This window comes from Stigmatopora argus, chromosome 7, assembly GCF_051989625.1.
Source record: "Stigmatopora argus isolate UIUO_Sarg chromosome 7, RoL_Sarg_1.0, whole genome shotgun sequence".
In the NCBI taxonomy this organism is placed as follows: Eukaryota; Metazoa; Chordata; class Actinopteri; order Syngnathiformes; family Syngnathidae; genus Stigmatopora; species Stigmatopora argus.
In genome coordinates this window covers 16555147-16581973 of record NC_135393.1, presented here as the reverse complement: position 1 = coordinate 16581973, position 26827 = coordinate 16555147, and the positions used below count along the sequence as shown (strand labels likewise).

The window sequence follows — 26827 nt, the reverse complement described above, 5'->3', positions numbered from 1 at the left end:
AATTAGGCCAAGTGGATCTTGACGCTAGCTCGTGGGGATCTTCATGTAAATGCGAGCTTTAATTGGAGACCCCCCCCCCAAACAACCTTGAGGCTCATGAAATAAGAATGTCCACTTAGTTTGCTAAGATTCAACGGTAATTAGATAAGCATCCATTGTTTCTGTTCAATGTTCAGTGTTTAAAATATTACTAGGTTTGTAACATGTGCTAAGTTTAATGTATAGAGTAGTGATTAAAATGTTATTAATAGGCTTCCAACTTGTGGTAAATTTGAGCAACAGTTCAAAGTCAACTCTGCCAATTCCGACAGTTCAAACCATCGAATGGTACAACGATCACTTTAACCTGGCAATGCGTCCATTCTGGCACAGTGCAAACAACTGGGTAAAGAGCAACTTGCAGCTGAAAGTGGATTTCCATTCGACCGCAGCATTGTGAGAGTTCTTCTGAAAGAGTAAGTTGCCTTTTTCTTCATCAAATTGGAATATTTTCTCATTCTTCGCCGCCATTTTTCCTCAGGAGGATGTTGTGGCGACTGCGCCGCCGGTCCAGGATAAATTGTCTGTCCTTGGCAATCGGCTCTATTTTCCTGCACCTTCTCCTGGCTTTTGTCTTTCTTTCCCTGTATGAGGAACCATGTGACCCGCCATCGGCCACCGGGACGTCCTCTCCAAAACATCTGGCGAACAGAAATTACACCGGTTCGACCTTGTCGTCCACCGACATTTCACAAAGACAGTCTTCCGGTTTCCAGGGTCATGTCGGAGTACCGACGGAAACGTCTCATGGTGGAAGGATGGCACCGGTGACAGAGCCTCTTGCGTCCAGTTTGGCGAAGCTCCAGGCGCTCTTTGACCATCCCCTTTACTCTGCGCCCATGTCGTCCGTTCACCAAGAGGATCGGTTGCTGAAGGTCAAACCAAAGTTGAAGTCTGAGAGGAGCTCCCAGATGTGGTCAGTAGCCTGGAGCTTGATTCACTTGGCAAGTTTTGCAAGGCCAGACATTTTTTTTACTGTAATTTAAATTTGCAGCAGGTAAATTGGTTTAAAATGGACAACCATTCCATTTTATTACAGAAGCCTGGAGCTCATTGGTGTAGCATTTCCATTCGGTCAGTTTATGCAGGATTTGTGTTGACTTCTGAGGACGATCAGATTTTATCTACTTTCGAAGGAATTGAATCCTGATTCTTCGTAGGTTTTTTTTTTTAGATTCACCACTGTGCTGCTTGAGATGAAGAAAAAAAAAGATTTCAATCACTAGAATATCAACTGTAAATACCAGTCTTTAGACCACAGGTGTCAAGGTGGCGGCCCGGGGGCCAAATCTGGCCCGCTACATCATTTTGTGTGGCCCGAGAAAGTAAATCATGAGTGCCGACTTTGTTTTAGGATCAAATTAAAATGAAGATGATAGATCTATTTTATATTTCCTGATTTGTTTTTAGTTCAAAAATCATTTCGTAAAATCTAAAAATATATAAATATATTTTCTGTTTTCCACTATAATATGGAACATAATGATTAAAAGAGATTTTCCTTTACTAAGAAAAAGAGCTCAAATAAACATTGTTTTAGATCTATAAAAAATGGAATAGTTAGGGCTTTGGATCCAGTTCTTTCAATCCATTTATAAAAAAAAAATCTAAATATATCTGAAGTGGTCCGGCCCACATCAAATCGGGTTGACGTTAATGCGGCCCACGAACCAACCCGAGTCTGACACCCTTGCTTTAGAACATATTTTTACATTCCTGGTTTAGCCTCGGTCTTGTAACGTCAAAGTTAAAGTCTCCAACTGATCAGTCAAACTCTGGTATCTTTTTCCCCTCTAATATTTCTTCAAACTATGTCGCCAAAAGTTGAAACCAACTTTAATCCCGTAATATTCTGATTGTTCTCTTCATTCTCCTAATATTGCGACTACTTTTGCATCCGTAGGGTGAGCGAGAACCAGGAAGGCTACGACAGCATCCACTGGAACAGCAGCGGCGACAGCCACCCTCCCTGGCTGCGCTTTCACCTCGCCATCTCTCGCTGGCAACTCTACGCCCAGCCGGACCCCAACATGGAGCTCGTAATGCAACAGCTCGCTTCTCACCGCATCGTTAGCGCAGGTACGACACGAGGGAGCTTAATGTGGCGAATGCTAAAGGCGAGGACTCAAGTGAGGGTAATGTCTGTTTGAAGAGAGTTAGTTCCTCAAAGCTTTGATAAAACGCAGTGCCAGTGGCACCAACCGATGGGGAAGTCAAAGGGTGACAGGACAGATTGGAAGGAAGGCTTGTGTAGAATCGCTAACAGATTCCACTGATTGAAGCACGAAGGCTTTGAGAGGAATAGGGACTCATTAAGTTTACATCTGGGGTCAAACTGACAGATCTGGCCAACCACATCATTTTGTGTGGCCAGCGACAATTATGTGAATTTGACTTCATGGCATATGATACATATCAAATGATGATAGGTGTATAGAGTATATTTACAGTTTTTTTCCTTTAAAAAAAAGAAAAAAATAATCTCCGCCAATTTTAGATTTTGTACTTTTTTTTTGTCAAAGCATTTTTAAAACTAAAAATAAAAGCGGAATATTTCCTGTTGTCTACAGTTATTCTTGGGCTAATATAAACAATAGAATATTTCTTAAAATGTATTTGGTCTTTTTTTCTGAATGGAAAAACTAATTATTAAAATATTTTACAATAGGAAATGTCCCCCCTTTTTTTAGTTGAGTAGTATCAATTTTTAGCACAGTTATAATGACATTTTAAGCAGGGTTTGGAAAAAAACAATCATTTGGTTTAGCAAGGACAATTTTGAGTTAGATATGTTATATAGCATTGCTCCTTGCACTGTAAGCATAAACAAACAATAAGAGCACCTTGATCTTTGTTTTTTTAGTTCAAAAGAGTGGCGGAACACAACTTAAGCTGGTGATGTCATTCCCAAACTATGGGCAGGCCATGTTCAAGCCAATGAAGTGAGATCACAATGCTTTCGATACTACCGATGAAGAAATCATGATTTTTTAAAGTCACCACTGCGTACAATCTGGGAAGTGCAGTATTAAATGAACAGCATTTTGTTTATTTTTCTTTCTTGCAGGCGGGAGAGAGATGATGAAACTGACTACAATCTCTACTATTTCTCAGATTTTGAGCGACACAATGCAGAAATTGGAGCATTCCATCTTGACAGGTATGCAAATTGGGATACACACCAGCGCGCACTTGATGCTTTTTCTCTCAGATGTGCCATTCTCCAGAAGCGGGTTATTCTTTCGTACGGTAGATTGATACCATAGTTGGAAGGATATTGAACAATCGGTCCCTTACTGAATTTGATCGGAAGTGGGAGGAAAATATTCAACCCGCTGATTGGTATCTGCGTATCTTGCACCAGAAAATGACAAGCATACAGTTGCACAGCCGAGTTTAAATGTTACCGAATACCTCAACGTAATTTCATCACATATGCCTTCGCTTTTGTGGTGTGCTCATTCTGTCGTTTTTTCATGCAGGATTCTGGGATACAGAAGGGTACCCCCAGTGGTTGGGAGGCTTGTAGATGTCATCAAAGACATCAAAGACATCACAACAGATCAAAAGCTGGCCCGGACATTTTTTAACTCCCCCGGTAGTCCTCACTTTTTACTTTACCACTACATAAACGTGATTCTGGATTTTTTTTGCATGCCCTTCCAACCTTTATTTCTATTTCATCTCTGCCCTCTATGTTCTTGTGGCTCCCTCCAGTGGGGAATGTGTGCTTCTACGGTCGGTGTTCCTACTACTGTAACACAGAACACGCCGTGTGTGGCCGGCCCAGGAACCTGGAGGCTTCCTTGGCCCTCATGCTGCCCGACCTCTCCCTGGCTAACCGGAGGAGCTGGCGCTCACCGTGGAGACGTTCCTACAGCCGCAGCAAGCTGGCACAGTGAGCAGTAGTTGGTATTCAGGGAGGTGCTTGCGATCAAAGGCTTGTCAGGTCAGTGCGAGTCAAGTGTTTTTTTTTTTGTTTCTCCAGGTGGGAGACGGAACCGGGCTACTGCACAACCATCAAAAAGACTGCACCCTATGACAAAGGCACAAGGCTGGTGGACTTCATTGACCTGGTCATACTGGACTTCCTAATGAGTAGGTTCATATTTATGATTAATGAATAATTCACATGGTAATAATTGGTACTTTTGCAAAAAGGTTGGGTTAGATTTTGAGTGGCAAAGATTTGATTTATTCTGCTTTTTGTTTTCATCTTTAAAAAACAAAAACAAAAAACTTCAGCACACTGCAGGTTGAAGATTGTGTAAGCACATGCTCTCTATTACAAAAATTTTAACTTATAGAGGGCGGTCATTTAAACCGCAAACCCCTAACTCTAATTTCAAAATTAAATTATCAGCCTGCATATAACAAAGGGAGGGGGCGGTGAGAATATTTGATAGTTACTGGCCCATGCTACACAGCTACCATGTCTCATGAGAATCGATGCAAGAATGACAGAGGAGTAGAACTTAAAAATTGTGTCCACAAGAACAACAACAACCTAAAAAAGGTAAGGTTGGGGCATACGAATAGGCGTCGATAAATTGTCAGAGGGTAGTAAATTCAAATGGTACACCTTTTCTGATGTCTGTTTTATCTGTGTTGTTGACCTTTTTGATGATTATCTTTAAAATATATGACTATCTATTTACCACAAAACAGCATTGTTAAAATATTTTGTCATCATTAATGGAATTGTCTCTATGATATCCTTTTAAAGAGTAAATCATATTTTTAGTAGGATATAGTTACATCTTAAGAATGACTTACTTGCAGTTTTGCTTTACAGATGATTTTTATGGAGTATTATTTCCCTGTTTTTCATCGTGGTAAACAAGTAGTATATGAACAAAACGCATAACGCCTTGACGATACGGTGACGTTCAAGGTCAGGTGAAATGGTCCGGAACTCTGAGTTTCGCATGTTGTCCTAGCAACTCTTATGCAGGTTAGGAAAAGAACGCGTCTTAAACTCCTTGCTCTTCGGACTACTTTCATGACGGGGAAAAGTGCACGACCCACGAATTTGTTGCATTCGACGTCCTGTGTGACAGCTACTGGCATGAAAGAACAGCTGTTACATGAAAGAGTTCACCAGAATGTAAGTTGCGCTTGTTACATTACTCGCTAGTGTTCTCAGGTAATGACGCCACAGATGTTCGCTAGCTTTCACGAGCTAGCAAACTAATCTTGGCTAGTTTTGATTATTGACATTTTTGGTAGTTGATAGTAAAGTTTTATTGTATTTTGAAATGAATTGCATTGTTTTGTTTCACTCAGAGCGCAGTATTCACAAATCACCGCTTCAATCTAACTGTTTGAATCTGACTAAATTAAAATTGGTAATAAATGCGTTGTGCAACAATTAAAACTACAGCAATGTTAATTAGGCAGTTTAGTATAACTGCTAAAGTATGCAATATAATACAATAAATTGTGACTAATTTATTTTCAAGTAGATTTGATAGTTTGCCTCTGAATTATTGCTAACAATTGTTCCCAAAAATATATTTACATTGATGCAGATGGGATTTGCACTTTACATTAATCTCTGTTTCCTTCAGGATCCAGGAACATGTGTAAAATTCGTGTTTGAGCTCTGCTGGCGCAGCATGTCCGCTGTCCATTTACAGGAAAGGGCCCCACCATGCAATCCCTAAGGCAATCAACAAGCTGCGGAAAATCAAAGGCTAAGCCGAAGAAAGAACAGCCCATTGCGGTCAGCAGCGGTCAAGCTACTTTGCCACCGCTGTGGCCCAAGCCTTTCTCTCACTCATCATCCTCGCTGCGCAGAAGTCTATTTAATCCGTCCTCAGTTGTTGCTGTTACCAGTTCCTCTGTCACTCTTGGCACTCAAGCCGAACCAGTAAGAGTCCTCACAGAGTCAAAATGGACGGAAAAACATCCATGCAAAGGGCATAAAAATGTATCAGCAAAGAGGTACTAATGCACATGTAGAAAAGTCATTCATATAAATTTACACATCTGTTCTATTCAGTTCGATAGCTAAACATGAAGCGAGAGTCTTTATTAGGGAGCTATTCAGTCTTCCTGTCATCATCCCTGAGACTCCCGACTCGACTCTTCAAGAGCTATCACTAGATCCAAATGCGACATGCGCTGACATCACTGATATGATTGTTGATGAAGCGCCACACAGGTATGAATGTAAATAATGTGCCTTTCAATCCTTTCTACCAGTAATTTCTACTACAACGACTGAAAGATCATCAGTAATTGCTTTTGCTCACTAAAAGCTGGGAAACATTATTTACTTCTCTGTCATAATTGTCATTTTTCCAGTTTGTTGGAGAAAGGGGCATCAAGAATCTTAAGAAGGGACTTGTACAACTTTCCTGCCATCGTTCCCAATTTAACCCCTGGAACCCCCCGTCTGGCATCTCTCCAGAAAACTACAGCAGAGATTGGACGGAGAGAATGGACAGAAAAACCTCGACGGAAGGCATTTGCGTTATCCGCTGACGTTGGGGCCTCCGTGACTGATGAGCTGGCAGTAAAGAGGTACTTTACACTAACTTAGTTGTTATTCACACAATGAGACTACGAACAATTGTTTCAGTTTAACAGACGAGTCAATAACCACAAGGAAAGTCATCCGGCCGAACCAAGTTGAAAAGGTTCCTATCACTGGCATGGAGATAGTTCAGTTTTTCCTAAAGAATAACGATGTGGGAGAACTACAGGTTTTTTACTTGAAGGAACAACATGAACAAGAATACAGGTATTCCGCACAAACTGGTAGGACACAAATATGCAGCGTCAACTAAGTCTTGTTTGTCTTTTACACTTGAGACCCTACGACCTGCGAGTGGTCCCGGCCAGCGAGGCTGGTTCTGAGCACTATGTCTTCACCTCCGCTACAGTGCTGCATGTCACTCAGAAAGGTTACGGAGACCTGGTATCTTTGGGAAATTGGTTCAGGGAGTCGGTGCTATGGAGAGCTTTGCGGGACATTCCCTTTTTTGGCAAATTCATTCTGAGAAATGCCACCATTTTGTAAGTTTGTGGGTTTGCTAAAGCCTGAGATTTGAACTAAGAAATCTTCATATTTTCTCCTAGGTGGTATAGAAATACGCGCGAGATTGTTTACCAACGAAGGTTTGACCAGGTTCAGGAACACCTACTCGCGAACATCCCCCAGTACAGAAATGGCCTTCTTCTATTATCCAAGTCAGTTTTTTGTCTTTGTTTCATTGGCTCTGAAAATCAATATTAATTCTACTGACGGTTTAACTTTCCACAGAGGGATAAAAGAACTGAAAGGAACACGCTTGCTACCACTGGATGTGTCAAAAACATACACATTGCTGGAATTTCAGAATACACTGGCAACCAGTATGCAAACCACCTTGAACAGTCTGAGGCAGTTCTCTCGATTTCGCACCCGGATCCTTAATAAGGTAGATTCAATTTATTCAAACAATATCTTTCAAAGGGGAGGGGGGGGGGGGTAAAAAGCTACGGCGCCTTTGTAAATCTTTCGTCTAGGCCAAAGAGGAGGGTTACACGGTCCATAAGGAGCTTCAGGAGCACCTCTCCTACGCCGAATTGCCACATCACTGTTGCAAGCCCATGCACCTGCACCAGGCCCACCTTGATGAGCTTCAGGGTGACGTGGCGCGCGCCAAAATCACTCTGCAGAAGCTTGGCAACTTTGCCACTCTTGTCAATTACATCATCATGCAGAATCTTGTCACCGTGGTCCAGAAAAGTGTCACCTTCTTCCTTTACGACTTTCTCAAGGTGTAGTTTTTTTTTCTATGGAATTATAGTTCTAAATGGAATACCTGTCCTTAACCTTTTTTTGTTTGTTAGAGAGAAAGTTCTCTTGGACAGTGTCTCTTCCAAACGGATCTGAGTTTTGGTGCTGGTCATTTGTGTCTGGACCCACCGTTTCGTCTCTTCCAAGAAACATTCACTCAGGCGATTCTGACTGCTGGTGACTCCATAAGCCAGGTGGGTTCCTTCGGTTTCTAGCAATTGCAAGCTTTATCAACTACAAGTTCATAATCATCTTTGTGACGTCTATCTGGTAGATGTGTGAAATTTGTGGCTATTTCCTGGAGGTCAGTAGCACCCTCGATTGTCAGGGTGAAATATCCAACCTCAGCTGTGGACCACTTACTCTTGTTGTAGACTCTCGAGGTATCTTTTCAAGGTTGCACTATCACCTCATGGGGTATTTTACTGAATTTAAGGAGTTTTCAACAATGACCAATGAACAGACACAACATTTGAATTTTGTAATAGCTTCATTTTCATCACCAGTTTCCACTATGCAGAGGCAAACCGTTGCATAACTTAAATTTTGTTGTACAATTCCAACAGTATGGTTTATGTGAGTCTTGATAATTTAGTTTTCAATGCCTTTTGGCAAAAGGCTATCATTTAATTAGTGGGTCATAACTCGTGACACAAATATTTCAGCAGCACATTTCTTCGTCGATTTACTGTTTTGGCAGGTGATTTTAAGGACAACGATGGAATTCCTCGTCTCGCAAATTATAGCTGTTGTCGTTGGATCAGAGAACAGCGCCCTAGTTGGAAGTTGATGATGACTACGCAGGGCCACACAATACCTATCTCATCCTATCCTCTTTCCAAAGAACAGCTTTTGTGGTATATTACGATTAATGATGTTACAATAGGTATTAACAAAGAGCAGACGGAGCTGATGCAGGTGAGCCTTCTGCTGCGCTGCAAACGCCGGTATGAAAAAAAAAAAGGAATGCATTTTTTTCCAATCTTTTTTGTTTGGACAGGCAACTGAATCTGAGATCCAGCAGTTTTTGGTGGAATACGCATGGGTGCTGGACATCCAAGTTTACATAAGCCAATGGAGTCCAGCTTGTTTAGAAAACTTGCAAGGTGAACCTGCTTTACTGTATGAGGAATTGATTAAGAAGCTGCGCCAGTGGATTGAGCGAATCCGAGCCGCCCCCTCGTCCATGTCGACCTCCAACCAGCTGTTCATCATACACTGCACCAACCTGAAGGAGTATCTAGGTATGCAAATCGACATTTTCTCTCTTGCAGCGTGATATGGCGATTTTTAACTACTATGTATGGTAAAAAAAGAATAATTCTTAGGGGCTTACTTTCTCCTCTCACCCACTTTGAATTTCGTAATCCGACCCGTCTCTCGATAAAGACAACAAGTCTCTACTCCTGTTTTCCTTTGAGCCATACGCCGTCTACCGGGATCTTTGCCTTCGACAGTCATTGGTTTGAACCATGCAGACGTCAGCGTTTACGGGAAAAACGATTCCTAATTGCTGTCTGTCATTTTTTTGTCTGTTTTCCAGAGCAGCAGTTGAATTTGATAGAAAATGAAGTACAGGATGAGTTAGTGAAGCAAATGAAAATACTATCAGAGAGCTTCTTGCATGATTTGGACGAATCACTTACGACTCTCATGACCGAACCCAAAGACATGCACGACTTGCCAAAATATGTTGATGTGGTATGGGAACAATATTTTACCAAACCAGTTACTCTTGTGGAAAAATGAAATATAGAGTGTTTGGTGATCATTTTTTTTACAGGTATGGAATTCTGTGAATATATTGTCAAGAATGCAAGAGCGTTTGGATTACATTCACACCCTCCAGGACAGTATTTGCATTTATTTTAGAGAAATGACCATCCAGGAGCTGTGTTTGAGAAAACAGGTCCATTTAAGAGACCACTACTGCTTATCATCTTTTCATTTAATTATTGTCTAAACGCTGTGTGTGGTTAATTGTATGTATGTTGTCATACATTTAGATGCTGGACATGTGGGATTGCTTTTATTCCCACTTGAGGGAAGCAGCCAGCTCCTTGCATTCCCGTCTTCCCACAGCGGCTATCGCACTGTACACAATGCTCCCATGGATGTCCTGTGATTTAAGAAGCCTACTGGAGAATGCTATATCTGGGCCATTCCTAGATCCAAAGCAAAATGCTGAACAGTTAGCTTCCAAACTGAAATATATGCATCTTCGCGTGGAAACCGCTTCATCCAATCTGGAACAGCTTTCTAAGATTGGTCAAATTTTACCAGGTCAGATAATTCACATCTATTTGATTTCCTAAGTATCCAATATTGTGCAAAAAATCTCACTTTTCATTAGAAAATCCAGTGGATTTAACCAATCTGGATGATCTTCCAAAGCTGACTGCCCGTAAGGAACTTTGGGATCTTATAGCTCAATACAGACGATGTTTCAATGAATGGAACTCATCCCTGTTCATTGAGGTACATTTTTGAACCAATCCTCATTTGGTAGGAATCAGTAGTTCACCCTGAGTGAAAATATTTTCCATCTGGCAGCTTCCTCTGTCAGAAGCTCAAGAGCAAATCAAACTCTGGCAGCAGAAAGTAGCAAACCTTTCCAGCATCATACCCGCTCACGATGCAGTATTGCAGGAGATTTCAGAATCCATCAATGATGTAAACTTTCGGGTTCAACTCTTATCCAGGTTTCAGACCCGCATAATCAAACCCAAACACCGAAGTGCTTTTTTCAGAGGTTAGTATCCAAACTTTGTTGTTCAAATGCACCATCATGAAAATTCCATGTACAAGTGCTATCTATATCTTCTCCATGTGATAGGCATTGGGTTATGGTATTCCTCTGATAAGAATGCAACTCTAGCCCAAATTATTTTTCATCCCTTTGACCTTCACCAGGAACTCATTAACAAGGTAAGGGGAAAATGCAGTTTTTTTCAGATGAACTTCAAGTGTAGACAAAAAACTTGCCATGTAAATAGAAACCAAATATTCAAACAAAGAAGGTCAATACCACCTTTTATTTCAGGTATGTGAAGATGCACAAAAAGAAAATTCCATGGAACGGCATTTTCAAATAATTCAACAAGCATGGAAGAACCGAATTTTCCAATTGGATGTCTACACCTTTCCTGATGCTTCATGGGATGCGAAAATTATCACCGGTGAGACTATAAAATTAATGATCTGGAATATAAATCTTGGCAATTGACCAATGTTGTAACCACTAACTGAATGAAGAAAAGCACAAACAATGAGTTCTCAAAGTGCTGACAATTTCTTCCAAAATACTACATACACAGGCTTACTTGTTTATCTTTTTATTTCTCATCGTCAGGCTTAGAATTCATCTTTTCTGACATAGAAAAAGATCTGAAGACTATGATTTACATGCATAGATCACGACACAGTGTCGACTTTAGGATGCAAGTCGAAGAGTGGATACACTTGCTACAAGAGCTTGGTAAATATTTAATAATATTAATGAATAATAAGACACATAAGAAACATAAAAACAAATGTCTGCCGTTCTGTTCATACAGGGAGTTTGCTACATTTCTTTGAAATTTATCAGCAAAATTGGATCTTCCTGACCAACTTATTTCAAGAAGACACCTTGGGTGTTCAAAGATGGGACTTGGTACGAGCAACATGATCATGAGATCAAACTTAATCACTGTTTCTATCTGAACCCCAATCTTTTCTTTTTTTTTCATAGCTGGCTCACTTTCGTACAATCGATGAACGTTTCAAGACCATGATGCATTGTAACTCAACTCACTCCAACGTGTTGAATCTTGCTCGTCCCAACGATGGGGACGGCAGTGTTAACGGCGCAAACCTTTTCCAAATTCTCCTTAACGATATATCGACAATGAACAGTATTTTCAACCAGATGGCAAATCGTCTCCATTCCTTTGGCAAATCGTTTCCAAGACTCTACTTCTTAAGTAATAGGGAAGTAGTGGAACTACTGTCTTTGCAACCAACACCAAGCTCCTTGTTACCCTTTGTACGGAGGTTCTTTAAAGGTGTAAAGTGGCTGCAAGTGGAAGAAATGCCTGGTGCGGTTCATCTACAGGAAACATCTGAAACACAGAAGAGAGTACTCGGGATCTTTGGCAACCTCAAGGAGCAGCTTACGTTTCTTTCTCCAGTGGAACAGAATCCCAATCCTTTGATCTGGCTGAGTTTGTTTCAGGAACAACTCAATTCAACAATCAAACATCTAACGAGTCGGTGTGCTGATGAACGAAAACAACTCGAACCATCAAATCAAGAGTTTGTGCGTAACCCCGCCTGCGGAGATGTGTTGAATATGATATCCAAGTATCCTCTTCAATGTCTTCTTGTCGCAGAGGAGACGATGTTTTACAGCGTGCTGCAGGAATCTTTCCAAGAATCAAGCACAGTTAAAATTAGTAGTCTTGAGGCACTGATCAATGATCAACTGAAAATGCTTTGCCAGTCCTTAGGGGTTGCCGTTTCAAGGTCTAAACGCGAAGAACAACTCTCAAGATACACAGCGACATGTTTGCGTACGTTAGCTCTGCTTAGAATTAAACATGCACAGCAAATAACGCAACTCTCGCAGGTGCAATGTCAACCAATGTCATCTTTTGAGTGGCTGAGTTCTCTCAAGTATTGCATGACCCCAGAAAGTCAAAGTCTAGAAGAAACTGACAGGCCAGAATGTTACGTGGACATTTTAGGCCATAGACTCCCATATGGTTATGAGTATTTTGGTCCGGAAGATTGGGGAATGGTGGATACTCCCTGCACAGATCGAGTGAAAATGGGAATCGTCCTTGCCCTGACGAGCTATAGAGCCGGAATTTTGAATGGACCGTGCTCTTCGGGAAAGACAAATACGGTGGTCCATTTAGGGAAAGCATTGGGGAGACACGTCGTGATGCTAAACTGCAGCTCAACCATGACGGCCGATATTTTTCAAAAGATGCTACTTGGTGCACTGTTGACAGGTTCTTGGTTTGTACTGGACTCTGTGGACTTGCTTTCTCAGAGAGTGCAGGCATCACTGGCGCAACAGCTTGAGGAAATTTATCAGTTTTTCTCTGGGTTGTCAAGGAAGCGAGCAGATCAGGGACCCACTCCCTCAGGTTGCGGAAGCACATTTGAGCCAGGAAAATTCCTGCTATTTTCAGGGATTAAAATGACTCCTCACCTCAACTATGGTTGCGTTCTCATTTCCTCAAATAGGCGTGCCTCCAAGATTTCGCAAAGTCTGCGATTTTCAACCAGACCTGTGGCGTTAATCCGTCCCGATGAAAAGATCATTGTAGAGATAATGCTCACGTTCTTTGGTTTTAAAAAGGCAAACTCTTTAAGTCACCGTCTGGTATCCCTCATGAGCCTGAGCAAGGACTCTCTCGGTCTTCCTGTCTTCGTCACACAAAAGGATGATTGTCACCTTGTCATCTTGCAAAACATCCTCTCCACTTCCAAAAAACTCTTAAAGCAAATGACTCGGGATGAAAGATTCTCCGGGAAGGCCAGACAGTCTTTCGTCATTCGAGCTATTCTCAAGCCTCCAGAAAACGAAAATGTGGAAGATTTGAACGAGCGTCAAGAACAGGCAATCTTCCCGGAATTATTGGAGGAAATAGCTGTCGTCAAAGCAATTCATGCAGTCTTATTCCCATTTATTTATGTCTCAAAGGACATTTCACTCTTCAACTCAATTTTCAAAGAAATGTTCCCTATAGCGGGCCAGCTTCCCTTTATTCAACAATATACCCAAGATGAAGATAATAGCACACTTAAGGAAGCCGTGTCAGAAGAATTAGATCAGCTCCTGTTGCACTCTAACACGGAGACTATTTGCCAGGCTCTGAAGCTTTACGAGACCTTGGTTTTCTCACATGTGGTTATACTCCTTGGACCCCCCGGGAGTGGAAAAACAACCTGTTACAATGCTCTGGCAGGCGGTCTCAGCCGACTCGCAAACACAACCGAGGAGACATTTCAAGTGGATAACACACAGATTTTCGCTTCTAACTGGAGCTCCGTCAACACCGTGGTTCTATTCCCCAATGCCATGACTCACGAGGAGTTATTTGGTGGGTTCTGTGACAAAATTGGTTGGAAAGATGGAGCCGTGAGCAAAGCCTTGAGAGATTCAGAACGAGCAAATTTAGCAAGGCGTGAAACTGAGAATTCTCGGCACAAGACTAAAGCGGTGAAGTGGCTGGTAATGGATGGAGAACCCTTGGGAAGACCGACTTGGCTGGATCACTTGAGCACATTGAGCGATCTGGAGAAGCCATTTTTGTGCATGCCGTCTGGCGAGACACTCGTCTCGTCCAAATCACGTTTCAAGTTACTAGTGGAGACGACCGACTTAAGCGAGGCAAGCCCCTCCGTCGTGACCCGTTGCAGTCTTATTTATTTTGATGGCGTTGATGTTTGGAACGCTGTGTGGAAGAGCGAAATGGATTCTCTCCAGCTCGAGTTCATTGACCAGCAAGAAATGCTGGAAATGTGGACTCAACTGTCAGAAGATCTTTTCTCTCGCACTCTTGGTTTGCTGGAGAAAAATGGCATCGCTAACAAAGGTCAATCGGCAATGTACGGTCTGACCGAAATCACGTCATTTGTTCGGATCCTGCGAGCCCTCTTGCAGCATTTTGCCAGACAACTAAAAAACAAAGAAGCCACGGGACAAACTGATACAAAAGGTATAATTATACTCACAATCTTTATATATGCATAATTGTTTGTTGGAAATATGTTCGACTATTGTTGATGATTTTCCCAACAGAAATCCTTGGCAGCGATTCCAATATAAGAAAAGATCTTTTTCTGTTGGCTTATATTTGGGGATTTGGCGGTCATCTCCATCCTCGGTAGATACGGATTTCATATTCTGTATTTCTTCACATTTAAAAAACACAAAAATGCAATGTTTCCCCTCTTGTTTCAACAGACTTTGGCCACAGTTCGACATGGTTGCCCGCCAAGTACTGACTGATAGTCGAGCTCAAATTGTTGTTCCACAAGAAGGGACTGTTTTTGAGTTCTTCTTTGATATTGACAACAAGATCTATTCGGAAAGCACGTTGTTGACGAAATCCATCACTCCCAAGGTGTTTTTCATTTTTCATTTCATAGCAAATAGTTCTCAAACGGAATATTTTCCTGAAAACAAACCTGTATTTACACAGTATTGGAAATATACCTGCCTACTCAAAGTCATGTTGGGAGCAATCCAGCCAGTATTGCTTGCAGGAGAGCCAGGATCGGGAAAATCCACCGTATGTAACGCCCTGCTGTGTTTCGACAAGCCTCACATTAAAGTACCAGCCAGTTCTATCCGGGGACCGGCAGACCTGCGCCATTTACTGTGTGGAATTAGCTGCAATTTGAGCTCTCCAAAAAACAAGGATGTCATGAAGAAACCGCAAGGTTTATTGCTCTTTGTGGATGACTTGCATGAAACACCATGCGGTAAGAAACACAACATTGCCAAACAGTTTTTGCTTATTTTAACCTGTCTGTTCTAATTTGGGTTTGATAGATGTAACTGGAAAGAGTTCCAAAATCTTGGAGACTCTGCGGCAAAGTATTTCAAAAGGAAGGATTCTTGGAATCGATTCGGATCACTTCAAAGTGCTCAGGTCCGGAACCATCACCTACCTGGCGACGTGTTGCGTTTTCGAACTGGACAATCCACGCGTCAGCATCGTATCTCCCAGGCTATTGCGACTATTCTCTGTCTTCGCACTTCCGAACTTAACCGCAGAGTTGATATTTTCCATGTATTCGCCCCAGCTTAAACTCTGGCTAAGGGATATTCCATTTATCCCGGAAGTGACGGACACGGTACGCAACATCACCAACGCAACTCGGGATTTGTACGAACACGTTTGCCACAATTTCCAGCCCACCAGACAAATCCCTTGTTTTCTCTTCTCTCATCATGACCTGAAGAAGGTGTTTCAGGGCATGTGCCTTTGGCATCCGATCCTTCCCAAAAAATGGATGGCAGAGCCCAAGTCCAAATCCAAAAGCTCCCTTATCCCTCCAAAACATTTAGTCATAGAGCTCAAAATTGTGCATCTCTGGATACACGAGTGCCTGCGCGCCTTCGGCGATCGGATGAGCTCATTCGCCGAAACCGCTAAACTGCAGTCGCTCATTACCGCCACTGCAAAAGCACACTTTAGTCTGAAGTTGACAAGCGAATCCAACATCGACAACATCATTGAAAATTTAAGCTTAACTAGGACCCGTGAAAGTAAAAGTTCTGCGCATAAATCCAGACCGTCTTCGTCGACGGAAGCAAATTTCTTAAAACAACAAGAAAAATTTCTTCAGCATCTGCAGGAAGTTGTAACAAAGCTCACGTTTGGCCCTGAGATTGCTGGGAATGACTTTCCCAGATTCAAAAACAGTTCTTATCAGCCACAGGATATCAACGTACTCGTACAACACCTACTCACGCACAATGATGCCAAAGACAATGAACAACAAGATGTCGATAGCCACTTGGGTTTCAAATACACCGTTCATAGACAAAGAATGGCTCAACTGCTGCGCATTTTCCGGACTCTTCTGATCCCGGGGGGCCACGGACTCCTCATGTCCTCAGCTCCCGGCACAGGACGTAAAACCAACGTACGTATGGCCGCCTATCTGTCAGGCTTCCACCTGATAGAAGTGCACGCGGGTAACGAAAGTCAACTGCATACCATTTTAAAAAAAGCTGGCAATCAAACACGAGTTTATAAAGTCAATACCATCATACTAGTCCATGAGAATATCAGCTCCTCTGTCAGAGAAGATCTATTGGCCGCCCTCATGTCCTACCCGGGGCTCTACACGGACCAGGAAGTGACTAAGCTGGTTTCCCGGGCGTCTGCTTTTGATAAAACAAGAAGATTCCTTTTGGACAGCTGGATTTTTGACAAGTAAGACTACTTCTATTCTTAGATAAAGTAACACTGACAATGGATCTTTCCTTTTTTTAAAAAGGTACTTGTGCCAAAATCTCAGAGACGTGCACGTCTTCGTCCTGATGCCTACCGTTGCTTCTACCAAAATCGGAAATGACGAATGCAAGGTCCGCCTGCACTTGTCGTGAACTCATGCAATGACTCTGCGTGGTTTTATTGACATATTTTTTCTGCCACCTAGGCACAAATAACCAAGGCTCTGGGCCTCTGCTGTGTGGAGACGTACCAGCCTTGGTTCGATCGGTCTTTGGTAGAAGTTGCTGCTTACCACCTGAAAAATACATATCAAAACTGTAAGTGAAATCCCTCTAAATATGGCTTTAAATAGCTTGACCGAAAATAGTAATAGCTTTTCCTGCTTAATTCAGTGAAAATTCAAGACTCACCGGTCGGTCTGGCAGCGGCAATGGCAGGAGTCCACCGGACCGCCATTCACTATGCGTCTGTCTTTCTAACGACTCAGCCTTTCAGCCCTCACACATTCATGGTTTTCATTTCCCATTTTGGTTACATCTGCAAATTGATGCTCAATGAGTTGGAGAGCCGAGCAAACAGGTACTGTTTTTTGTACTGTTTGTTTTGAGGCAACTAGATCGAATAATGAGCTGAGAACACTTTTTGGCATGATTTGGATTGTGATCTGTTATGAATCATTTATTTGTATAGATTGAACGCTTGCCTTTGTTATGAATCATTTATTTGTATAGATTGAACGCGTGCCTTTCTCATTTGGATGCCCTGGACAACCTAGCAATGGAGGACAAAAATGAATTGATTACAACGCAGACAATAGTTGCTGAGAAAAAGACGGTAATTTAAACGGTAAAGCCACCCGCGACTGGTTTCAAAGTGATGAGATGATTTTTTGTTGTCAGCGTGTGGATACGTTCAACGGAGCCATACACGAACAGAAGAGGTTGCTTGAAAAAGCTGAAAAGAAACTTGCTAGGCAGAAACTAAAGATACAAATAATAGGAGACCGCCTGGCTGAATCGGAGGATGAGGTGACCGATTGAATTATAGGTTTATAAGGCCCAATTCCTAGATCGATTTGTAACTCCTGATCATCTTCACTCTTCTCAGTTGAAACCTTATTTCCAAGAAGCCCACGACGTGATTCATATTCTGGATCCGCTAGACCTGGCCGAGGTAGGCCACTACAGAGACCCACCTGATGGCGTGGTGCTCGTCATGGATGCTGTACTTTTGCTTTTTGACCGTCCGTTTGGCTGGGAAAATGCAAAACAACTGTTCTTACAGTGCAACTTGTATAAGGTATCAATTTAATCCATTTCACTTTAAACTGACCATGGTGGTTACCATATTTTCTCACATATTAGCCGCATAAGCATATAAGGCGCACCCTTAAAATTGCCTTAAAATCATTGAATTTTACCATTTTTATCGTAGATGACGCCCCCTGATTCACAAATTTTCACCTACATATTTTCTATTTTGAAATAAATGACCGTATCGGCCGGATTGTCTTGCGTTTTGGCATTTCGTTCTTGTTACTATGCTGTTTTGTGCATGTCAAGTCTAATTTGTGTGCATATAAGCCGCACCCTCGATTCAGTCATTTTATTTTTATTTTTTGCAACAAATACGACGCATATGTGAGAAAATACGGTATACTATCGCAGGCAAAGCAAGACACAGTTTGAAGCTCCCAATACGGTAGCAAATTGTGACCTTCTAATCCCCTTAACTCTTTATTTATCCACTCAGTGCCTGGAAAACTTTGACTTCTACAGCCTCCCAGACAAAAATTTGCTGGGACTTGCCGAGATCATTAAAAACCCCATTCTGGCGCCCGAGTTAATCCGCGAAGTCAGCAAAGCCTGCGAGACTCTGTGCCGGTGGTTACTGTCTATCCACAAATGCGGCACTGTGTGCTATCATCTAGTGATCAAGACGCAGCTGGACTTGATGCTCAAGAGGATGAAAGCGGAACTTGAGGCCATCAAAAAGTACATCAGGGATATACACCGGCGCCTGGAAGAGCTCGATGCTGAGGTGAAGCCCGTGCAGGAATTTCTGGAAGTGCAAGTGGTGCTGCTACAAGAAGACGAAAGCCACGAGAGAAAGGCCGCTAATGCTGCGGATATGTTGTTGAAACACGCAAGAAATTGGAGGGCTGACGCTCAGGTAACGCGGGATATACGCAAGTAAAATATTTTCTGTCGGTAGATCTGGCTTGGGAAATATCGGCAAGTGCAATGATGCTTAGTTCTAAAATTGTTTTTGAGTGAATTGTTTCAGTCTCAGGTGAAAGAGACTCAACGATTTCTTTTGTGGCTCTGAAGCAATTCCTTCTGGTTTAGCTTTTTTCTTTTCGCTAGAGCACAGGTGTCAAAGTGGCGGCCCGGGGGCCAAATCTGGCCTGCCGCATCATTTTGTGCGGCCCGAGAAAGTAAATCATGAGTGCCGACTTTCTGTTTTAGGATCAAATTAAAATGAAGAGTATAGATGTATATTAAATTTCCTGATTATCCCCCTTTTAAATCAATAATTATAATTTTTAATCTATTTTTCTGTGTATTTAGTTCAAAAATCACTTTGTAAAATCTAAAAATATAAAAAAGCTAAAATAAACATTGTTTTAGATCTATAAAAAAACTGAATATTCAGGGATTTTAATCCAGTTCTTTTAATCCATTTATAAAAAAAATCTAAATATATCTAAAATGGTCCGGCCCACATGAAACCGAGTTGACGTTAATGCGGCCCGCGAACCAACCCGAGTCTGACACCCTTGCGCTAGAGGAATAGCGCACAGTGAAGTTGTGCACATTCTCGGCCTTAATGTCCTATTCATCATTGTTTGATATGAAACCAAAGTCGTCTCGATAACAAATGCATTGGAATGATTTTCCGTTTTTTTTCAGGAGGCACAGTTACAGAGACAATGCTTGCTAGCAGACTCCATGGTCCTGGCTGGGATCATCACATATTTAGGCCCATTTGCAGACACCGTACGCGACGAATTGCTGAGCAAGTGGAGGCTGTTGTGTCACACGGGACATATCGACATTAACCTGAAAGACCACAGAAGCTCTCTGTTGGCCTTCCCAGAATCTCCTCGGCCGACCTCAGGTTTTCCAATGGCCGTATCTGATGCGCTACAGCCTCTTTTGGGTCGAGTGTTGGACGTGAAAGACTGGCCGAGCGGCGAGCCGGCGACCGCCCGATTAGTAGCGAAGTTGCTGATGTGGGGCTGCACCAGGAGTTGGGTCAAAAACTGGCCTCTACTCGCTGACACCCAACATCATTTGGAGATCAACTTGAACAATGGGATCATAACAGGTTGGTTTCGTTGGTCCATTTGAAATGCTACTGATAAAACAAGGCATGTCTTTTTGACAGGCGAAATGGGGGACGATAACACTCTGGGAAAAGAGTTTGAGTGTGATTTAGTGGTTTGTGCTGATGATCCAAAGCTAATGAGCCAGTTGGAACTGGCTACTGAGAAAGGTACAGTAAATTGAATTCTCCTAGCTTTAAAATGCTAAGCCCATCAAGTCACACTAAATGGGAAATTGACCGTATTCACGCCTTCATGGAGTGTATCATTGGAATTTTATTGAAACGCTACATCAATCTCTGTCACAGTTGCTTAATAGAATATGACAATATCAATCTAAATGCATTTAGTGTGTTTGATAGTGTAATTTTTTTTAGAGTTATCTCCACGTTCTGTTCTTCCAGGCTTCAAAATCCTGATAACACATGTAGAACGAGCACCAGTCACTCCACAGTTTCTTGCTACTTTGGCTCGACCCATTGCGAGTTGCCACCTGGGGTCCAAACAGACTTCCCACCAGAGCCACCCTGAGTTTTTCCTCTTGCTTAGTACTCACTGTCCCGCTCGACTCCTCAATAACGGTAGGAAACGGTCGGAGTTTGACTCCACGTGTCTTTTCAAATGGCCCCCCCACAAGCAATGCCTAATCGTGCTTTCTTCCTGCTCAGCCATCCATCCGTCCGTGCTAGCTCAGGTGGATGTGGTTGACCTCTCGCCAAGCTCGGCTCAGATCCAGGAGATTCTGCTGACACAGCTGCTGCAGTCAGAATGTAAAGTGCTGCTGATTCAACACCTGCGGATGGAGAATGACAAGTTGGTGATGCACAGGAAGCTGGTCGCGGAGGAGGTGAGGCAGGCAGCAGGCATTTATCGTGCAAACATATTCTTCTTCCAACTCTTAATCATTGTCAACTCGATTAAAGGTCATCGTGACTTACATTTTCGGCTTCTGTAACAGCTGCTGCCATTTGGCACCTCATAGCTGAATCCATTTTTCTAAAATGATGTATTGGACACTCACAGGCTGATTTTCATACACGCTGCAGGTGCGGCAAAGCATAAAAATCCCCACGTTTAGTTCAGGGAGGCATTTAATTGAAAGGAAAACAGATACCGTATTTTATTGCATATACGTCGTATTTGTCGCAAAAAAATGAATGAATCGAGGGTAAGGCTTATATGCGCATAAATTAGACTTGACATGCACGAAACTGCAAGGTGACAAAGACAAATTCCATAATGCGAGATAATGCAGTCGATACGGTCATTTTTTTCAAAAATTAGAAAAGATAAACAGATAAAACGCTAACCAACATTTATTTTGACGTCTATGAATGAAATTCCAGAAACAAAATAAACTATCTTCCATAATCGATCAATTGAAATCAATGCTGAGGAAATCCTTGCACGTTTCCAACCGACTGCGGTCAATCTTTTCTCAGGACACTGTGCTGGACTTAGTTCTGCAGTCCGACATCGAGCAAATACAAGCTCCCGAGTTCCTGGCCAAAGTGACCGAAATCCAAGATTCCATGGCTTTCACGCAGACTCAGCTGAGGCTGGTGGATGAGACTCAGCAGTACAACGGACCCCTTCTGGCCGCCCCCGAGCAACTGACAAAGTTGGCTCGTTTCTTCTACCAGGCTTTGCAAGAGTTGTCCCGACTTTCCCAAACCTATCACTTCCCATTATCTCACTTCATGGCAATCATGCAGGAGGTGTTCGCCGACAAAGCCGGCAAACTCGTATCGTACGGCACCGGGGTCATCATGGGCGGAGTAATACCAGAGATAAGGAACATGATGGTGTCAAAGTTGATGTTCTACTACAGACCCTTACTCTTTCGAGGCCACTACGAGGTTTTGAGGCAATTGGTGACTCTTGCCGTGATGCAGACCAATCAACTCTGCTCTCCGCCAGAGAGGACTGCCTTCCTCATGGGATTGAAGGACATTCTGGCTCCAAATCAGGTGGACTCTGACCACTGTTTGGATTTGGATTTGATTTCAGCCTTTAGAGGGATACAGCAATCTCTGAGCTCTTCACGCAAGGAGTGGCAAGAGTACCTGAGCTTGCCTACTTCCGTCACGGCGGGGCCGGTTCCCTCGGAATCTCACTCCCACCTGTCCTTGATTCAGAGGGCTCTCCTCTCGAAGACCCTGCGCCCGCACTCCTCGCAGAGGCTCGCCGAGGCTATGGCGGCTTGCCAGTTCCGCCAAGCCAGCCACTCATCGGTGCCTCATTGCGGGAACCCTGGGGCTCTTTACCCGTTTCTCCAGGAACACGAGGGACCGATCGTCCTGACTTGGCCTCGTCCCTCCGAAGAGAAATGGATAAGCATTCAGCCTCTTCATGTAATCAAACTATTGGCGTTCAAGGCGGCAAAGCCGGTAAGTGGAGTGGATGATGGTGTTTCGGGACCAATTGGAATGTTTTCTAACAGTGAGAAATAACAAGAGCAAAAGAGTCAGTATTCTCAGCTTTTTTTAAAACAGTTTTTAAGCTTTTTAAATATATATATATAATTTATTTATTATTTGTATGATCCGTATATCTCTAAATCTGTATTTGCTGTACAGGTGAACGTGATTTCCGTTGGCGGACTTAGCGACATGGATTCCATCATGGTTGCTTTGGAAAAAGCAGTCAAAGAGGGTCACTGGTTGGTATTTAATAACTGTCACCTACTGGAGGATTGGGATGGTAAACTAGTGGCACGTTTCAATCAGCTCTTTTCCCCTTTTGGAGGTAAGGATGGCTTATTTGGCGTTCGTTAAAGGAAGTGGTGTGATTTAGATCAAATCTGTCAATGTTGTTGCTTTGCTAAATTTCAGAGTCCCAAAACTCATAGTCATAGTCGTTTGCTCTATACATTTAAAAATTGTAATGAGAGTTTTAGGACACCATGAACAGCCTATCAAATGTAACTATATTTCTTAACTGTCCCACAGCAAAAACGCACCTGAATACTCCTCATTCAGACTTCCGACTTTGGTTGCTAACGGAAGAAACGACTCGGTCCTTCTTTCCTGGTGGGTCCTATAGAACATAGGTGTCGATTCATTCATCAATTAATTTTGGCAGCCACAGCGGCCCTCCGAATGAAACCGTAACTACGAGGTGCCCGTGATAAAAATGAGTTTGACGCTGGTGTCGAATGTGGCTTATTCAAAATCCCACCAATTTTCTCATAATAATTCTCCCCATGATGTCATTTATTCCAGCTATAGTGCGAATGCATGCCCTGCCTCTGGTTTGTGACTCCTCCTGGAACATGAAGGAAGAGCTGAGTTGCTCCCTGCAGTATTTGTCGTTCCTCGCCAAGAGTCACCCGGAAAACCTGGCCGACAACACGGAGCTCCTTCTCCGCTGTGCGACCTTTCACTCCGTCTTGTTACAGAGAGAGGCTTACAAAGCTGAGGGCCAGTCCAGAATGTCAAGTTGGTGAGAACTGAAAACGTGGTCCGATAATTAAATGACAATGTATTTATTGTTTTTGTTTTGTTTTTCCTCTGCAACTTTCTGAAGGAGCCAATCAGACCTTCTTGCTTTGGTGGACGCGGTCATTTCTTCCGCTCATCTGTGCCATGATAAAACGAAAGCGCTACAATACATAGCAGGTAATGCGAGATAAAAGACCAAGTTCATGAATCGTTTGAGCTTGTTCTTATGTTTTTGTTCAATTTGAAGTCAATCTCGTCCACGGGAGTCACATGACAGACTGGACAGATTGTGAAGTCGTGCAGAACGCCGCAGAAAGCTGCTTCTGCGCAGAGCCACCCGAGGCCACCGGGCCACATGTCTTGGCCAACGTCATCAGCAGGACTGAGCACCGCGGTAGGCCGACGCCGCTCGCGATTGTTCCGCATTGGGGAATGAAAGAATGTACTTTTGTTTTTAGACATCGCCAAACTCCCTCGATTGTTGGCTCAACAACTGATACGTTCCGTAGACGTCAGCGAACCTCTTCTGCTCGGCTTCGGCTCTGACGTGGAAGCCGAAATAGTCCAAATGAACAGTCACAATTTCAACAAGATGCTCCGGGCTTCCCAGATTCCGCCTCGGCGAGCCCTACGTTCCGCCAGCGCGTCGGCGACGATGCCGGAACTCGGCCAAGCTCGAGAACGGCTCCTCTCGCTGCAGCAATACCTCATGCACCAAAACGAGAGCCGATCCAGAAACGCCGGCCCCGTTTTCCAGAGTCCCCTTTATGACTTTCTCCTGACCGAGTGGCAAGAACTGAACGACTCCGTGTCTTCGCTCCTCGGCCTTCTCCGACAGCCGCTCCAATACCTGGCGGACACCTTCCGATCCCTCCCCGCGCTTAACGCTTTGTGGCGTATGCAGAGGCGAGCGGAACTGCTCAGCGCTTACCTGTGGCGAGACAACGATTCGGCGACTCGCGCCACCTACCGATTGTCCGCTTTCGCTAATGCCAAAGGCCTTCTTGTGGCTCTCATGAGAAAGGCGGCTCAGGCGCATCACACTTGCCTCGGAGAGATCTCTCTACATCTTGGGGTAACCCTTCAGCTGCGTTCAGACAGGCCTCGTTTTGTCGCTCGCACCACGCCCATCGACAAAACACCGTTTTCTGTTCACATCGACCTTTACGTCACCAAAAGTGGAAGTCCGCCTACGCCGAACAACTTAAAAATAAGCAATACCCAGGACTTTAACCTCGTCGTTTTACAACTAGACTAGACTCTCCTATCATTACGTTAAGAATTGTGTTGTGTTGATACGTTGCCAAAATTGTCAGGCCTTGAAACCCCAAAATATCAGGTTTTATGTAACATAGAAATCAGCAATAAGAATCTCCTACTATTACAATTTTAATCTTGTAATATTACAATGGATGACTTCATTCTCGTGATATACCGATTTTAATTTCCTAATATTTGGACAATTCTTCCAATTCACATTGACTTTTTATGGGAACCAATCGTGTGATCCAAAAAAAAAACACGACCGGTCTGATTGCAGTTTATTATTGCCAAAAGCAGGAAACTAAAGTGGCACCACATTTTCACCGCTGAGAGAATAACCTTTGTTTTCATCCTTCCAGGTTCGTGACGATCCATTATTCACCCCACTTCCCAAGGAGGCAGTGTACTTGTGTGACCTGAATCTAAAAGGAGCCTCATGGAATGCGGAGAGAGCAGCCTTAGAAAGCACTCTTTCGCCTCAACCCTCCGCCATGCCTCTCATTTGCATCAGGGCACACGTAAAAGACGCGCAGTCACCGCGTTTTCGGATCCCCGATCAAGTTTATCACTGTCCGATTTATCTGGAGGACTTGAACACCGGGGAGGAGAACATAAACGACTTGAGTTTGATCACCACAGTTCCGCTCGCTAGCGATTTGGAGCCTTCTTTGTGTAGTTTACGAAAGGTTCGCCTCGTGAGCCGGCTTTTTGCCCCATCCGAGCAGTCCGTGGTGTGATGGGAGTTTGGGTTTTAATTATGGTGTCAGTTCTAGGGATGGGCGACACGGCCCAAAAAATTTAATCTAGTATTTTTGCACTGGAAATTAGTTTTTTTTCCCTTCGAATTGGTAAGAAAATTGTTAAATGTTGTATAAAAGTAAGAAAGGAAAATCTTCATCTTTTTCTATACTCCCTATTTGTGCTGTCAGCCCCCAAATATAATATATATTCAAACACAATGTACTGCATGTGTTGTTGTTTTTTTTCCTTAACTCATTGTCTTACAGGCGATAGACCAACCCAAGGGGGGTCTGGCAGCGACCATCCGCTGTGAGGCCTCCCAGTTCAAATGGATTGAATGTCAATTGCCCTGAGTGATAATGATAAATGTCAATGAATGAGTTAAGGATTCTTTTTATTTTTTAACCTTTAGGCAACATGGACAGACACCACTACGAGACCTTCGAGGAGTTCGGCAACAACACTTTCCTACTTCACCTTGACAACGGACGAGCGTGAGTACGGCCTCTTGATCACATCCCAGTGAATTTTGTTGTAACGGCGTGTCCCTCTCAGATTCGGACGTCACTCCAAAGACGAGCCGTCCATCCTGGTGCCATTGGAGCAATGTTGCAGGTACAAACATGTAAATATACATATTTTTTAACCCTAATTCTTGAACCTATTATCATCTTCCAGAATCCGTCGTTCCACCTGGCTCCGCCTACGCCTCCTCTCCCGGCCGCGCTATCGCCTCAGCGACGTCATGCGGGCCTCGCTTTCCCGGGACCCCCTCCACAGCGTGGCCCCGTTATTGACGGAACCCCACCTCGCCGCCCTTGATCGACGTTTAAAAATGCTGCTTGAGGCCGTGAGTCGTTGCGTGGAGGAGCACAATCTGGAAGAAGTCGTGTACGACGACATTGGCCATTTGCCGGACCTGTAAAATCAATCCAGTGTCCACCTGACATGCTTTAATCATCAAATGCTGGAACAAATTATTGATAGAAAAAAATATTTACCATTTTATAATCCAGCATTCAGTTTTCCCCCCCCAAAAGCTTTTTTTTCCCCAAAAAAGCTTTTTTTCCCCAAAAAAGCTTTTTCCCCCCCAAAAAAGCTTTTTTCCCCCCAAAAAAGCTTTTTTTCCCCCCAAAAAAGCTTTTTTTCCCCCAAAAAAGCTTTTTTTCCCCCCAAAAAAAGCTTTTTTTCCCCAAAAAAAGCTTTTTTCCCCCCAAAAACGCTTTTTTTCCCCCCAAAAGCTTTTTTTCTCCCCAAA

The 26827-nt window shown here is 43.2% G+C and overlaps 2 protein-coding genes across 2 annotated transcripts; both read left to right on the top strand.

Annotated features, from left to right (window-relative positions):
• Positions 1 to 246: 246 nt before the first annotated feature.
• On the top strand, positions 247 to 26591 carry LOC144077658 (extracellular serine/threonine protein kinase FAM20C-like). The gene is made up of 11 exons (XM_077605555.1): positions 247 to 455; positions 521 to 955; positions 1943 to 2118; positions 2903 to 2981; positions 3107 to 3199; positions 3522 to 3637; positions 3757 to 3937; positions 4028 to 4137; positions 25982 to 26063; positions 26125 to 26184; positions 26248 to 26591. The coding sequence occupies exons 2-11, from the start codon at positions 525 to 527 to the stop codon at positions 26492 to 26494; spliced, it is 1575 nt and encodes a 524-aa protein (XP_077461681.1). The 5' UTR covers positions 247 to 455; positions 521 to 524; the 3' UTR covers positions 26495 to 26591.
• dnhd1 (dynein heavy chain domain 1) lies at positions 4908 to 25617 on the top strand. Its single transcript, XM_077604698.1, has 46 exons — positions 4908 to 5146; positions 5610 to 5985; positions 6044 to 6205; positions 6349 to 6567; positions 6626 to 6787; positions 6859 to 7062; positions 7126 to 7236; positions 7310 to 7466; positions 7555 to 7809; positions 7882 to 8022; positions 8103 to 8211; positions 8529 to 8746; positions 8829 to 9072; positions 9372 to 9529; positions 9612 to 9737; positions 9835 to 10111; positions 10182 to 10306; positions 10382 to 10580; positions 10665 to 10756; positions 10872 to 11007; positions 11181 to 11306; positions 11386 to 11483; positions 11562 to 14541; positions 14625 to 14709; positions 14790 to 14949; positions 15028 to 15310; positions 15381 to 16773; positions 16838 to 16925; positions 17000 to 17111; positions 17187 to 17373; positions 17526 to 17628; positions 17694 to 17822; positions 17902 to 18093; positions 18547 to 18966; positions 19707 to 20124; positions 20185 to 20292; positions 20527 to 20703; positions 20791 to 20969; positions 21565 to 22512; positions 22702 to 22870; positions 23074 to 23154; positions 23347 to 23566; positions 23651 to 23742; positions 23813 to 23959; positions 24024 to 24802; positions 25176 to 25617. The coding sequence occupies exons 2-46, from the start codon at positions 5693 to 5695 to the stop codon at positions 25563 to 25565; spliced, it is 13452 nt and encodes a 4483-aa protein (XP_077460824.1). The 5' UTR covers positions 4908 to 5146; positions 5610 to 5692; the 3' UTR covers positions 25566 to 25617.
• Positions 26592 to 26827: the final 236 nt, after the last annotated feature.